The sequence below is a fragment of the Rattus norvegicus genome, chromosome 19 (genome assembly GCF_036323735.1).
Source record: "Rattus norvegicus strain BN/NHsdMcwi chromosome 19, GRCr8, whole genome shotgun sequence".
Lineage (NCBI taxonomy): Eukaryota > Metazoa > Chordata > Mammalia > Rodentia > Muridae > Rattus > Rattus norvegicus.
Genome location: NC_086037.1, coordinates 19,060,640 through 19,074,255, shown reverse-complemented (window position 1 = coordinate 19,074,255; position 13,616 = coordinate 19,060,640). Strand labels below are relative to the sequence as shown.

General features: G+C 39.6%; 1 protein-coding gene across 7 annotated transcripts in view; it reads right to left on the bottom strand.

Annotated features, from left to right (window-relative positions):
- The window catches only part of LOC134483204 (IQ domain-containing protein M-like), a 232,986-nt gene that overhangs the window by 155,581 nt on the left and 63,789 nt on the right, over positions 1 to 13,616 (bottom strand). For all 7 annotated transcript variants that reach the window (XR_010060078.1, XR_010060079.1, XR_010060076.1 and 4 more), the window contains 2 exons: positions 12,112 to 12,202; positions 4,191 to 4,270 (listed from right to left, as the gene is read on the bottom strand). Coding sequence is in view for 2 of the 7 variants with exons in the window: in XM_063278474.1 (XP_063134544.1) it covers positions 4,191 to 4,270; positions 12,112 to 12,202 (171 nt within the window). In the remaining 5 variants the exon portion in view is untranslated. The remainder of the gene's footprint in view (positions 1 to 4,190; positions 4,271 to 12,111; positions 12,203 to 13,616) is intronic.

The following is a 13,616-nucleotide window of genomic DNA, read 5'->3' as shown; positions in this document are numbered from 1 at the left end:
AAACTAGGGAAGCATCTGGAACACATACGCACTGGAAAAAATTTCCTGAACAAAACACCAATGGCTTATGCTCTAAGATCAAGAATCGACAAATGGGATCTCATAAAACTGCAAAGCTTCTGTAAGGCGAAGGACACTGTGGTTAGGACAAAACGGCAACCAACAGCATGGGAAAAGATCTTTACCAATCCTACAACAGATAGAGGCCTTATATCCAAAATATACAAAGAACTCAAGAAGTTAGACCGCAGGGAAACAAATAACCCTATTAAAAAATGGGGTTCAGAGCTAAACAAAGAATTCACAGCTGAAGAATGCCGAATGGCTGAGAAACACCTAAAGAAATGTTCAACATCTTTAGTCATAAGGGAAATGCAAATCAAAACAACCCTGAGATTTCACCTCACACCAGTGAGAATGGCTAAGATCAAAAACTCAGGTGACAGCAGAAGCTGGCGAGGATGTGGAGAAAGAGGGACACTCCTCCATTGTTGGTGGGATTGCAGACTGGTAAAACCATTCTGGAAATCAGTCTGGAGGTTCCTCAGAAAATTGGACATTGAACTGCCTGAGGATCCAGCTATACCTCTCTTGGGCATATACCCAAAAGATGCCTCAACATATAAAAGAGACACGTGCTCCAGTATGTTCATCGCAGCCTTATTTATAATAGCCAGAAAATGGAAAGAACCCAGATGCCCTTCAACAGAGGAATGGATATAGAAAATGTGGTACATCTACACAATGGAATATTACTCAGCTATCAAAAACAAGGAGTTTATGAAATTCGTAGGCAAATGGTTGGAACTGGAAAATATCATCCTGAGTGAGCTAACCCAATCACAGAAAGACATACATGGTATGCACTCATTGATAAGTGGCTTTTAGCCCAAATGCTTGAATTACCCTAGATCCCTAGAACAAACGAAACTCAAGACGGATGATCAAAATGTGAATGCTTCACTCCTTCTTTAAATGAGGAAAAAGAATACCCTTGGCAGGGAAGGGAGAGGCAAAGATTAAAACAGAGACTGAAGGAACACCCATTCAGAGCCTGCCCCACATGTGGCCCATACATATACAGCCATCCAATTAGACAAGATGGATGAAGCAAAGAAGTGCAGACCGACAGGAGCCGGATGTAGATCGCTCCTGAGAGACACAGCCAGAATACAGCAAATACAGAGGCAAATGCCAGCAGCAAACCACTGAACTGAGATTAGGACCCCTGTTGAAGGAATCAGAGAAAGAACTGGAAGAGCTTGAAGGGGGTCTCGAGACCCCATATGTACAACAATGCCAAGCAACCAGAGCTTCCAGGGACTAAGCCACTACCTAAAGACTATACATGGACTGACCCTGGACTCTGACCCCATAGGTAGCAATGAATATCCTAGTAAGAGCACCAGTGGAAGGGGAAGCCCTGGGTCCTGCTAAGTCTGAACCCCCAGTGAACTAGTCTATGGGGGGAGGGCGGCAATGGGGGGAGGGTTGGGAGGGGAACACCCATAAGGAAGGGGAGGGGGGAGGGGGATGTTTGCCCGGAAACCGGGAAAGGGAATAACACTCGAAATGTATATAAGAAATACTCAAGTTAATAAAAAAAAAAAAAGATCTGTACAATAAGAACTTCAAGCCTCTGAAGAAAGAAATTGAAGAAGACCTCAGAAGATGGAAAGATCTCCGATGCTCATGGATTGGCAGGATTAATATAGCAAAAATGGCCATTTTACCAAAAGCGATCTACAGATTCAATGCAATCCCCATCAAAATACCAATCCAATTCTTCAAAGAGTTATACAGAACAATTTGCAAATTCATCTGGAATAACAAAAAACCCAGGATAGCTAAAACTATTCTCAACAATAAAAGGACTTCAGGGGGAATCACCTCCCTGAACTCAAGCAGTATTACAGAGCAATAGTGATAAAAACTGCATGGTATTGGTACAGAGACAGACAGATAGACGAATGGAATAGAATTGAAGACCCAGAAATGAACCCACACACCTATGGGCACTTGATTTTTGACAAAGGAGCCAAAACCATCCAAAGGAAAAGATAGCATTTTCAGCAAATGGTGCTGGTTCAACTGGAGGTCAACATGTAGAAGAATGCAGATCGACCCATGCTTATCACCCTGTACAAAGATTAAGTCCAAGTGGATCAAGGACCTCCACATCAAACCAGATGCACTCAAACTAGTAGAATAAAAAGTGGGGAAGCATCTGGAACACATGGGCACTGGAAAAATTTTCCTGAACAAAACACCAATGGCTTATGCTCTACGATCAAGAATCGACAAATGGGATCTCATAAAACTGCAAAGCTTCTGTAAGGCAAAGGACACTGTGGTTAGGACAAAACAGCAACCAACAGATTGGGAAAAGATCTTTAACAATCCTACAACAGATAGAGGCCTTATATACAAAATATACAAAGAACTCAAGAAGTTAGACCGCAGGGAGACAAATAACCCTATTAAAAAATGGGGTTCAGAGATAAACAAAGAATTCACAGCTGAGGAATGCCGAATGGCTGAGAAACACCTAAAGAAATGGTCAACATCTTTAGTCATAAGGAAATGCAAATCAAAACAACCCTGAGATTTCACCTCACACCAGTGAGAATGGCTAAGATCAAAAACTCAGGTGACAGCAGATGCTGGCGAGGATGCTGAGAAAGAGAAACACTCCTCCATTGTTGGTGGGATTGCAAACTGGTACAACCATTCTGGAAATCAGTCTGGAGGATCCTCAGAAAATTGGACATTGAACTGCCTGAGGATCCAGCTATACCTCTCTTGGGCATATACCCAAAAGATGCCCCAACATATAAAAAAGACACGTGCTCCACTATGTTCATTGCAGCCTTACTTATAATAGCCAGAAGCTGGAAAGAACCCAGATGCCCTTCAACAGAGGAATGGATACAGAAAATGTGGTACATCTACACAATGGAATATTACTCAGCTATCAAAAACAATGACTTCATGAAATTCGTAGGCAAATGGTTGGAACTGGAAAATATCATCCTGAGTGAGCTAACCCAATCACAGAAAGACATACATGGTATGCACTCATTGATAAGTGGCTATTAGCCCAAATGCTTGAATTACCCTAGATACCTAGAACAAATGAAACTCAAGACGGATGATCAAAACGTGAATGCTTCACTCCTTCTTTAAAAGGGGAACAAGAATACCCTTGACAGGGAAGAGAGAGGCAAAGATTAAAACAGAGACTGAAGGAACACCCATTCAGAGCCTGCCCCACATGTGGCCCATACATATACAGCCATCCAATTAGACAAGATGGATGAAGCAAAGAAGTGCAGACCGACAGGAGCCGGATGTAGATCGCTCCTGAGAGACACAGCCAGAATACAGCAAATACAGAGGCGAATACCAGCAGCAAACCACTGAACTGAGAATAGAACCCCCGTTGAAGGAATCAGAGAAAGAACTGGAAGAGCTTGAAGGGGCTGGAGACCCCATATGTACAACAATGCCAAGCAACCAGAGCTTCCAGGGACTAAGCCACTAACTAAAGACTATACATGGACTGACCCTGGACTCTGACCTCATAGGTAGCAATGAATATCCTAGTAAGAGCACCAGTGGAAGGGGAAGCCCTTGGTCCTGCCAAGACTGAACTCCCAGTGAACGTGATTGTTGGGGGGAGGGCGGTAATGGGGGGAGGATGGGGAGGGGAACACCAATATAGAAGGGGAGGGGAGGGGTTAGGGGGATGTTGGCCTGGAAACCAGGAAAGGGAATAACAACTGAAATGTAAATAAGAAATACTCAAGTTAATAAAGATAACAAAAAAATAAATAAATAATGATGGAGGAAAAAAATAAAATAAAGTGTCGTGGATAGCTTGTTTTTAAGACATTTTATATACTTCAAAAATAATAACTTGAAAGAATTATTGCTGAAAACTCCTTTTCAAGCCTATGAATTTATCTTCATAATTTCCTACAGCATTCTATATTCACACCTTAAAGATCCAACTTCTCAGGTTTAAAGTAACAAAAAGTAGTTCCCACTAGATCTCCCCCAAATCTCTTTTATCTTTTGGCATGGTTTTTTAGATGACATCATAAACAAGTGACTTTGCTCAATACCATCTCTTTGGTTTATATAATGAAAATCACTACTGCTCCCAGCATTTGTCCAGGGAAACTCACCAAGTTCCTTCAGAAGTCCCAAATGGGAGGTCGCATTATGCAAAGACAAGCCAATCTGGGAATGGAAGGGTTCCGACATCCTGTTTTCAAAACATAATTATTATAACTTGAGTCATTCAGTGCCCCCTGTTAGGTAGTGCAAGCCCCCCATACCTCAAATTACAGGATTAAATGCTAATCTCATGTACTCCTGACAAAGGGACTAGAGCTGTGGCACCCTCAGTGTCCTACACAGTAAGCGTTATTAAAAGAATAATCTTAACCTTCTAAGTGTGGTAAACATCAGGAACATCTGTCTGAGCAAACCTCACCTAACGGAAGTCAGGAAAATAATCACCATGTCTATTTTTTATTGTTTCATAAGAGATTTTTAAATCGTGCTTTCCTAATGTCTCTTGTAAAGATTAAAACAGGTCTGTCTGTAGGATCTAAAGCCAAGGACCATGTAGACAATTTAGAGAATATAAATAACCAAAAGAAAAGGAACATCTCCTCTAATGCCATCATCTAATATTTTGCTAACTTATAATTTCTCATAGACTAGGTATCATTTAAGCCTTCTGTATGTCCTATCTGATTTAATTTGCCCAATAACCAATTACTACTATTAATTTACAAATTTTATACATGAAGGAACTAGAATGCCTGGGGGTTATTAGGTCAGATTATCACAACTAGAAATAGGTGGAGCCTCGATTTGAGGTCAGGCAGTGGGCTTAAGGAATTATAACACACTATCTATTCTAGCTTCATTTGACATGATAAGCTAGAGAGTATATTCCATACAGTGTTTATGTGTATAAAGTTGTTTTCTAGTAGTTTTTACACTGGATATTCTTATGGATATCTTCATTAGCACACATAGATGCTTGCTGTTCTATTGGACTATTATTTAATGTCGTACTATATGGATTGAATAGACTAATGGTGTATCAGTCTTCTGATAGATATTTAGGGAGCTCACACTGTTCTGCCATTTTTAAAAGGCTCAGAAACCTTTGGGCATTCTCAATTCTACCCCTGTTCAATTTCCTGTTTGGTATAAATGCCTAGGGATGGGACTATTGTCCAGATGTTATATAAATATTACAGAGGTGTTAGCATTTAAAATATTTCCCTAAGAGAAAAAAAACAACAGCATGTATGGGGAAAGAGACTATGACAGTCCTGGTCAGAGCTTGCTATCAGATATGGCGTGGGCACTAAATAAAGAGTAAATAAGTTACGAGATTAACTTATGTCATAAATCACCTTGTCTTTCTTCTATGAGTATGACATATTCAAGGATTTGTCAAAGATCGGGGTAATTCCACTGAAATTTTAGAATTCATTTATATCCTACCAAACTTGAGAGGTATGTGCGTGTATCAGACAGTTTACTCTCTAACATGTAGAACATGACTAAGTATGTTTTAATCTTCAAACTGGAAAACATGATATCTTAGCAACAATCGTCTACTAATGAAAAATGGTCACCGAAATCATCTGGTTTAGCAAACAAAAGAAGGAAAAGCATTAAGTCCTAATTCAGAGCTGTTTCAACCCAGTGAGATGCATGCCAATAATCCTAGCACTTTGAGGGAGATGAATCAAAGTGGGAGAATGAAGTGGGAGGCACGTCATTATGGTTCTCTTATTGAACTTGTCAGAGGACCCAGGCTTGGACTGTCACATACAGCGTAAGCTCTTCGGTGAGGACAAAGCAGAGGTCAGCGTTTAGGTTCACTTGCCTGGATTCCAAGAGTGCCTGGACGGAAAGACAGATGCCATGCTTTCCAATGCACTGGCTATGACTGACAGCACTAATAGGTAGGTCAGTGCAGCTTCGTCATGGTTGGAAAGTAACATTTAGAATGTATCCACATCCACCATTGCCATGGTTGGACCAGGACGGTTTGTGAACGATAATCTTTAACTTAAAATTTGAAAGTCACATTCTTAAACTGAAGTGTGAAAATGTGGAAACAGCCCACTCTGTTCTTTGCATGACAAAAAATGGGGAACTGTAGATGAATTAAAACATCGCGTGTTTACAAAATTCTTTTATATTTCTTATTTTTTAGGCATTTTTCTTTTCTTTAGTAAATATTTTTATAATCTACCTGAAAATGATGTATGTCACCTTAACCATAAGTGCTTTCTGTCTAAGTCATCTTGAAAGGAAATATAGGAGAGAGAGAAAAAAACTCCCCTGTAAGCCTCTCTGTGATCTGGACAGAAGCGCCCCCAAAATCTAGTCTGAAAAGCTGTTAGCAATTCTCTACCTGTCCACCTGACTGATTCCATTCTTTCCCTTCTGCTTTCTACAGCATCTCTGCTAAGCTTTCTCTGCATGACAGGACGAGCCAGATTTCAATAAAAAAATTCAACCTGATGTCTTCTTTAAAAAAAAAATTCTACCTAAATACTGGTTTTCAAAAAACCTGAATCACCATGTCCCAAAGTACTTACTTGTCTGCCTGTCTGTCTGTCTGTCTGCATTCCCATCATACAGCAGCATTAACAAAATGAAGCCAACTGCCGAGGTAGGAACAACTTACTAACATAGAATAACTATAAATAAAGACAAGGCAGCCCGAGCAGATTGAAGTTCAGGCTTTATGTGCCCCAGGCTATCATTGGAGTACATGGACCAGGTCTTAATTTCGAACAGTGTTGATCTTCCTCATTAAACAGGATGTGTTTTCATTTAAAAATGGGACCTAGGAGGGTATTAGGAGACCTTTATCTTCTACCCATTGCAGAAGAAACAATTCCCCGAGAAACAGTTAACCCTACTGAGAAAGACACCGTAATGAAAGACATTATTCTTGTTCAGATTTATCACAAATGAGTGCTCATTTGTCCCTAAATCGATGTCAATGTTCCTTGGATTACAGGCTTCCTAAAATTAAATAAGAATTATTTTTCAATGAATTTGGTTAACTTTTCTCATTATTAAAAGCTTGCTGGATAGACTAAACTGTTTAACTGCTTTATTTTTTTTATTAAAATTGGTATGCTTTTTATTTTAGAGAACCAAAGAGCTGAAAGTTTCCCTTTTAATAAACCTGTTTGGAAAGAGATTTCTATATAAAGATGTTTAACATGTCATTGGATAAAGGTGTGGAAGTCAGAGGTGAACTACACTGCCATCTACTTCTGCAGATGATAGCATTCAGAACAAGAGAAAGTTGTGGGAGAGAATGGAAAACTTGCTACAATACTAGGCTAAATGCTGCATGAACCTGAGCTGCTATTTGCATATTTAAATGATTCTCTATTTGCATAGTTAAATGAACAAAACGGCCGCTCATTTGCTAAGATTATCACGGTTGAGTTTTTTTTTTTTATTTAGCGAATACTTTATTAATTTTTGTAATCAAACCCACATAGATAAGACCTTACATATTTAATACAGTGTGTTACCCCTGTACAAATGGAAAAAACTTAAGTTCAACATTTCTAGACCAATATGGCTGTTAATTTCTGTACAGTGCCAACTCAACACAGTAAACGGGGATACTTTTTTCCAAAGTTGACAGCACAGCTAAAGTTTCAAAAAATTCAAATTATATATCTGTATATATATATTTATATTTATATAAAAAGACCAATAATAGCAGTGTGTTGTGCATCAACAGCAGCAACAGCTTTTCCAGGTTCTGCAGTCATCTGAACAAAACTGTAGAGACATCCAGCACACTCCATTAAAAAAAAAAAAAAGTAAAAAAACAAAACCCGAGAAAACAGCACAGTTCTGTTACTCTTGTGGTACCTGGCACCATTTTTTTTTTAAATTAGCTTCTCAATCATCATCTGGAAAGAAAACATTCTGAGCAACATCATTAAAAACAGCTCTGATAAAGCACGGTCACTACTACGTATCATAAAGCAGGTACAAGCTATTTTACATCCACAGAGGTATGATACAGTACTGTCCTACATCTATAATACTAGAGGATACAATTTAAAAGGCATTATTTGAGACTTGATTCTACTTTTCCAGCAGAGGGCCCAAAGGATGGTGTGACACAGCTTTGTAAAGAAACATACTCTAGACAGGATTTCCTTTCACTAGTGGCACAGTTCTAAGGATTCATTCTCTCCATGAATGTCAGCTAAAACCGTTATTAAAAAAAATGAAATATCCGTAGAACAAAACCGTATAACCACCGGATTCACATGAAGATGACCTAGTGGAGACAAGCTGGACCTCACCTTACCAACAAGCTATCAAATCTGTTAGGTTTAAACAGTGAGACCTCCAAGGAAGGAGATGCCAAGTAGTGCTTCAAGGCTTCGGACCACAATCAAACACAGCATCATTTTCAACAGAAGCAGAAGCTCATCTGAGTATGCTCAAGGATGCTGACATCAACATTTAATCATCTGTTCACTCATCCAGGAAGAAGGGGAGATCAGTTACTACTGTACTTTATTGTGTTCAACCAAATCACCATGTTACAAAAATAGCAAGCTGCCATAATAAAAAATAAGGCTCCTCTATCCAGCACCAGATAGCATCATTTTACTTTCAAGCCTAGAAATTGCACACTTGTATATAAACCAACCGAAGATGAGGATTGAGAGTTCATCTTGGTGGATTTTTCCTTTGATGAATATGAAGTGTCCTTCCTTATCTTTTTTGATGACTTTTAGTTGAAAATTGATTTTATTTGATATTAGAATGGCTACTCCAGCTTGCTTCTTCCTACCATTTGCTTGGAAAGTTGTTTTCCAGCCTTTCACTCTGAGGTAGTGTCTGTCTTTGTCTCTGAGGTGTGTTTCCTGTAGGCAGCAGAATGCAGGGTCCTTGTTGGGTATCCAGTTTGTTAATCTATGTCTTTTTATTGGGGAGTTGAGCCCATTGATGTTGAGAGATATTAAGGAATAGTGATTATTGCTTCCTGTTATATTCATATTTGGATGTGTGGTTATGTTTGTGTGCTTTTCTTCTCTTTGTTTTGTTGCCAAGACGATTAGTTTCTTGCTTCTTCTAGGGTATAGCTTGCCTCCTTATGTTGGGCTTTACCCTTTATTATCCTTTGTAGTGCTGGATTTGTAGAAAGATATTGTGTAAATTTGGTTTTGTCATGGAATATCTTGGTTTCTCCATCTATGTTGACTGAGAGTTTTGCAGGATACAGTAACCTGGGCTGGCATTTGTGTTCTCTTAGGGTCTGTATGACGTCTGTCCAGGATCTTCTGGCCTTCATAGTTTCTGGCGAAAAGTCTGGTGTGATTCTGATAGGTCTGCCTTTATATGTTACTTGACCTTTTTCCCTTACTGCTTTTAATATTCTTTCTTTATTTTGTGCGTTTGGTGTTTTGACTATTATGTGACGGGAGGTGTTTCTTTTCTGGTCCAATCTATTTGGAGTTCTGTAGGCTTCTTGTATGCCTGTGGGTATCTCTTTTTTTAGGTTAGGGAAGTTTTCTTCTATGATTTTGTTGAAGATATTTACTGGTCCTTTGAGCTGGGAGTCTTCACTCTCTTCTATACCTATTATCCTTAGGTTTGATCTTCTCATTGAGTCCTGGATTTCCTGTATGTTTTGGACCAGTAGCTTTTTCTGCTTTACATTATCTTTGACAGTTGAGTCAATGATTTCTATGGAATCTTCTGCTCCCGAGATTCTCTCTTCCATCTCTTGTATTCTGTTGGTGAAGCTTGTATCTATAGCTCCTTGTCTCTTCTTTTGATTTTCTATGTCCAGGGTTGTTTCCATGTGTTCTTTCTTGATTGCTTCTATTTCCATTTTTAATTCCTTCAACTGTTTGATTGTGTTTTCCTGGAATTCTTTCAGGGATTTTTGTTTCTCCTCTCTATGGGCTTCTACTTGTTTATTTATGTTTTCCTGGAATTCTTTCAGGCATTTTTGCGATTCCTCTCTGTAGGCTTCTACTTGTTCTCTAAGGGAGTTCTCCACGTCTTTCTTGAAGTCCTCCAGCATCATGATCAAATACGATTTTGAAACTAGATCTTGCTTTTCTGGTGTGTTTGGATATTCCATGTTTATTTTGGTGGGAGAATTGGGCTCCGATGATGCCATGTAGTCTTGGTTTCTGTTGCTTGGGTTCCTGTGCTTGCCTCTTGCCATCAGATTATCTCTAGTGTTACTTTGTTCTGCTATTTCTGACAGTGGCTAGACTGTCCTATAAGCCTGTGTGTCAGGAGTGCTGTAGACCTGTTTTCCTGTTTTCTTTCAGCCAGTTATGGGGACAGAGTGTTCTGCTTTCGGGCGTGTAGTTTTTCCTCTCTCCAGGTCTTCAGCTGTTCCTGTGGGCCTGTGTCTTGAGTTCACCAGGCAGGTTTCTCGCAAGGGAAAAGTTGGTCCTACCCATGGTTCCAAGGCTCAAGTTTGCTCACGGGGTACTGCCCAAGTCCTCTCCGCGGCTGCAGCAACCGGGAAGATCTGCGCCGCCCTTTCCGGGAGCCTCCGTGCACCAGGGTTCCAGATGGCGTTTGGTGTTCTCCTCTGGCGTCTGGATGTGCGCAGAGTGCAGTCTCCTCTGGTCTCCCAGGCGTGTCTGCCTCTCCGAAGGTCCAGCTCTCCCTCCCACGGGACTTGGGTGCAGAGAACTGTTTATCCGGTCTGTTTCCTTCAGGTTCCGGCTGTGTCTCAGGCGCAGGGGTCCTGCCGCTCCTGGGCCCTCCCCTACGGGAACCCAGAGGCCTTATACATTAATTGCTTTATTAAGTAGTCTTCCAACAGCCATGATTTAGTTAATCTTACCTGAATCTTGAGTTAAATGGGGTAAAGATAGAAAGGAGAAATTTTTTTAAATTAATCTTTCAATATAATAACTTCTTTTTCTTATAATGTATATCTTCCCCCAATGATAAGTGAAACCAAACTCCTTGCCCTGAAGCTGTGCCTGTTTTCCATCTGTTCAAACCTGAGACTTGTAACAGATTTGATCAAAGAGATCGAGTGCACCGGTCAAGGGTCTTCTGGCGTGAGGCACAGTTTGTGACACAGAATTTGGAAGACAAGACATTCTTTATATATTGTGTCAATTTTCTTAACGTGTGTGGAATTCTCTTAACATGTTGTGTTAATGAATTGCTGTAAAATAAGCCATTGAGAGAGCATTTTAACAGAGAAACATCTACAGTGTACAAGTTGTCAAATATATGTGCTTATGGGCAGTCGGAGGTTTTATCTGAAGCCCTGGGGTAAAACACACACACACCCCTGTAAAGGTATCTGGAAGATGATATGACTCCATAAGATAACCCTGAAGAGAAGCTGACCCATCTCCAGGCACTCTGGAGAGCAGAAGCAAGATTGCAAATCCTTGCATCTCAACCACATCCTGTGGAATCACCCTCATCATCTGTGACGGAAAAACTAACCTTTAACTATTAGATTTTAAAGGGAAAAAATCATAAGTTATTCTGCTCCATAATTGCTGCAAAGGGGTTATTAAAATTCCAAACTTATATAATATTATCATAAAAACATGGCATTTTTCTCAAGAAAGACACAAATTGGATTCAGGCTTCTGCACTGTAAAACCCAGATGGTTTGCTTAGCTACTCAGACATCCTCTGGTTCAAAAGTTAATTGAACTGAAAACTAAAATCTTGATAATTGACATGCCTTGGGACTGGAGCAGAAAGATAAATTAGCCTCATGCATGGGGTGTTGATGGGTTTGAGAAACCACTGCCATTGGTCAGAGAATACGGCCAGAAAAGAAGAAAATTTCTGTCTCTCTCTCTCCCTCTCTCTGTCTCTCTCCCCCCTCTCTGTCTCTTTCTCTCCTTTTTCTGTTTCTGTCTCTATCCCTCCCTCCCTCCTTCCTTTCCTCCATCCCTCTTCCTTCCTCAGTCCCTCTCCCTCTGCCCCCTTCCTCCCTCCCTCTCTCTCTCTCTCTCTCTCTCTCTCTCTCTCTCTCTCTCTCTATTCTCTAAATTAGATAATCCACAGTACCTGTACTTCCTGAGATTCATCTCCTTCTCTTTCTCCATTCTCTTACTCACGGATTCAATATCGTCCATTATTTTACCCAGTTTCACTTTTTCTAGAATTAACAAAAAAAAAAAGATTTGATTGTGCATTACTATAGTTTCCAAAACAAATGTACTTTTTGATTGAATTACAACTTAAACTTACAGACCTTTTTAAAATAGGAGATGCTATATTATTCCAAAATCAATAGCACAAAGTTACCCATGAAACACATTTGATTGACTTTTCATTACTCTATGCTACTCTGACCTTTTGTAATCACTAAAATTTAGAGCTAGAAAGTAAACCGGACTTGAACAGCGTCTATCAAAAGCAGGAAAAAATGCCTACACCAACATAGCTTATGCCCATACATACAAAGGACTTCCGTGCATATCACCATTATTATCTTCATTATCATAAAGCTTGGTTTACATAGGAGGCTCTGGTGTTTTAAAAATCAATTAGCAAGTCATTAATTAACAGAAGCAAAAATCTCTTCATTTAATAGGCTCAAGACAAAAGTAATAAGTTGGTTATCCACCAACACTTTTCATTTCTCAGCTTAGATATATTAAAAGGTACAGAGGCATATGGTCCATATATCATAAAGCCTATTAATATATAAATATAGTTATAGATCTAGGTATAGGTATGGGTATATAGATATATAGATATAGATAGATAAATGATCCTCCTCTCTTCCAAGTTCCGAGATCTGCCAGCAACCTTCTGCCCACACCACACTTGCCACCAGGGTCCAAGGCTCCTCTTTGTATCGGCAATCTCCTACTCTCCCTGTGACAGTGTTTCTACCTCAGCTTTCACTGCTCTCCCCAACCCATGTTTCTCAAGTTAACTTTAACTAAAAAGACCCTTCATTGTTTTCATTGCTGTTGCTCTTGTTTTTCTTAATAAAATAACTTTACAGGCACTAGTCTGTATCATCCAGTTACCATTATTCAACCTACTTAAGACAACTGAGGGGATATTTTTTTTCCTGTGACGACTGGATGAAAAGTCTGTTTCCATCAGAATTATAGTGACGATCAACACAAAACTAAATTAGTGTAAACACAAAGAAAATGCTTCTAAATTGTGAACATGTGTTGACTACCTTCTCAAGAAAGGAACAGTCCCTGGTTTTCATGAGTCCGGGTAAGGTTTACTTGCAACAATACTAGGTCCAGAGGCCTAACCAATTTTGTTAGGACTTGGCTTTTCTCCATTACTCTGTATTTTCTGTCCTAAATTCCCAGGTCATATCCTCTGCTACCTCCAGACTCATTTTCCCCTTGCCTGTTGGAGCTTTATCATTCAATACATCACTCTGGCCATGAAAGAGTGAGTCACTGTTTATACATGAATTTCACATGTGGATTTTATATGCCTGGATGCAAATTGCAGGCATGTTTACTATGTTGTCAACAGAACTAAAGGATTCTTGGAAATCCAAAGCAATATATACATTTACTAAAGATGGTTGT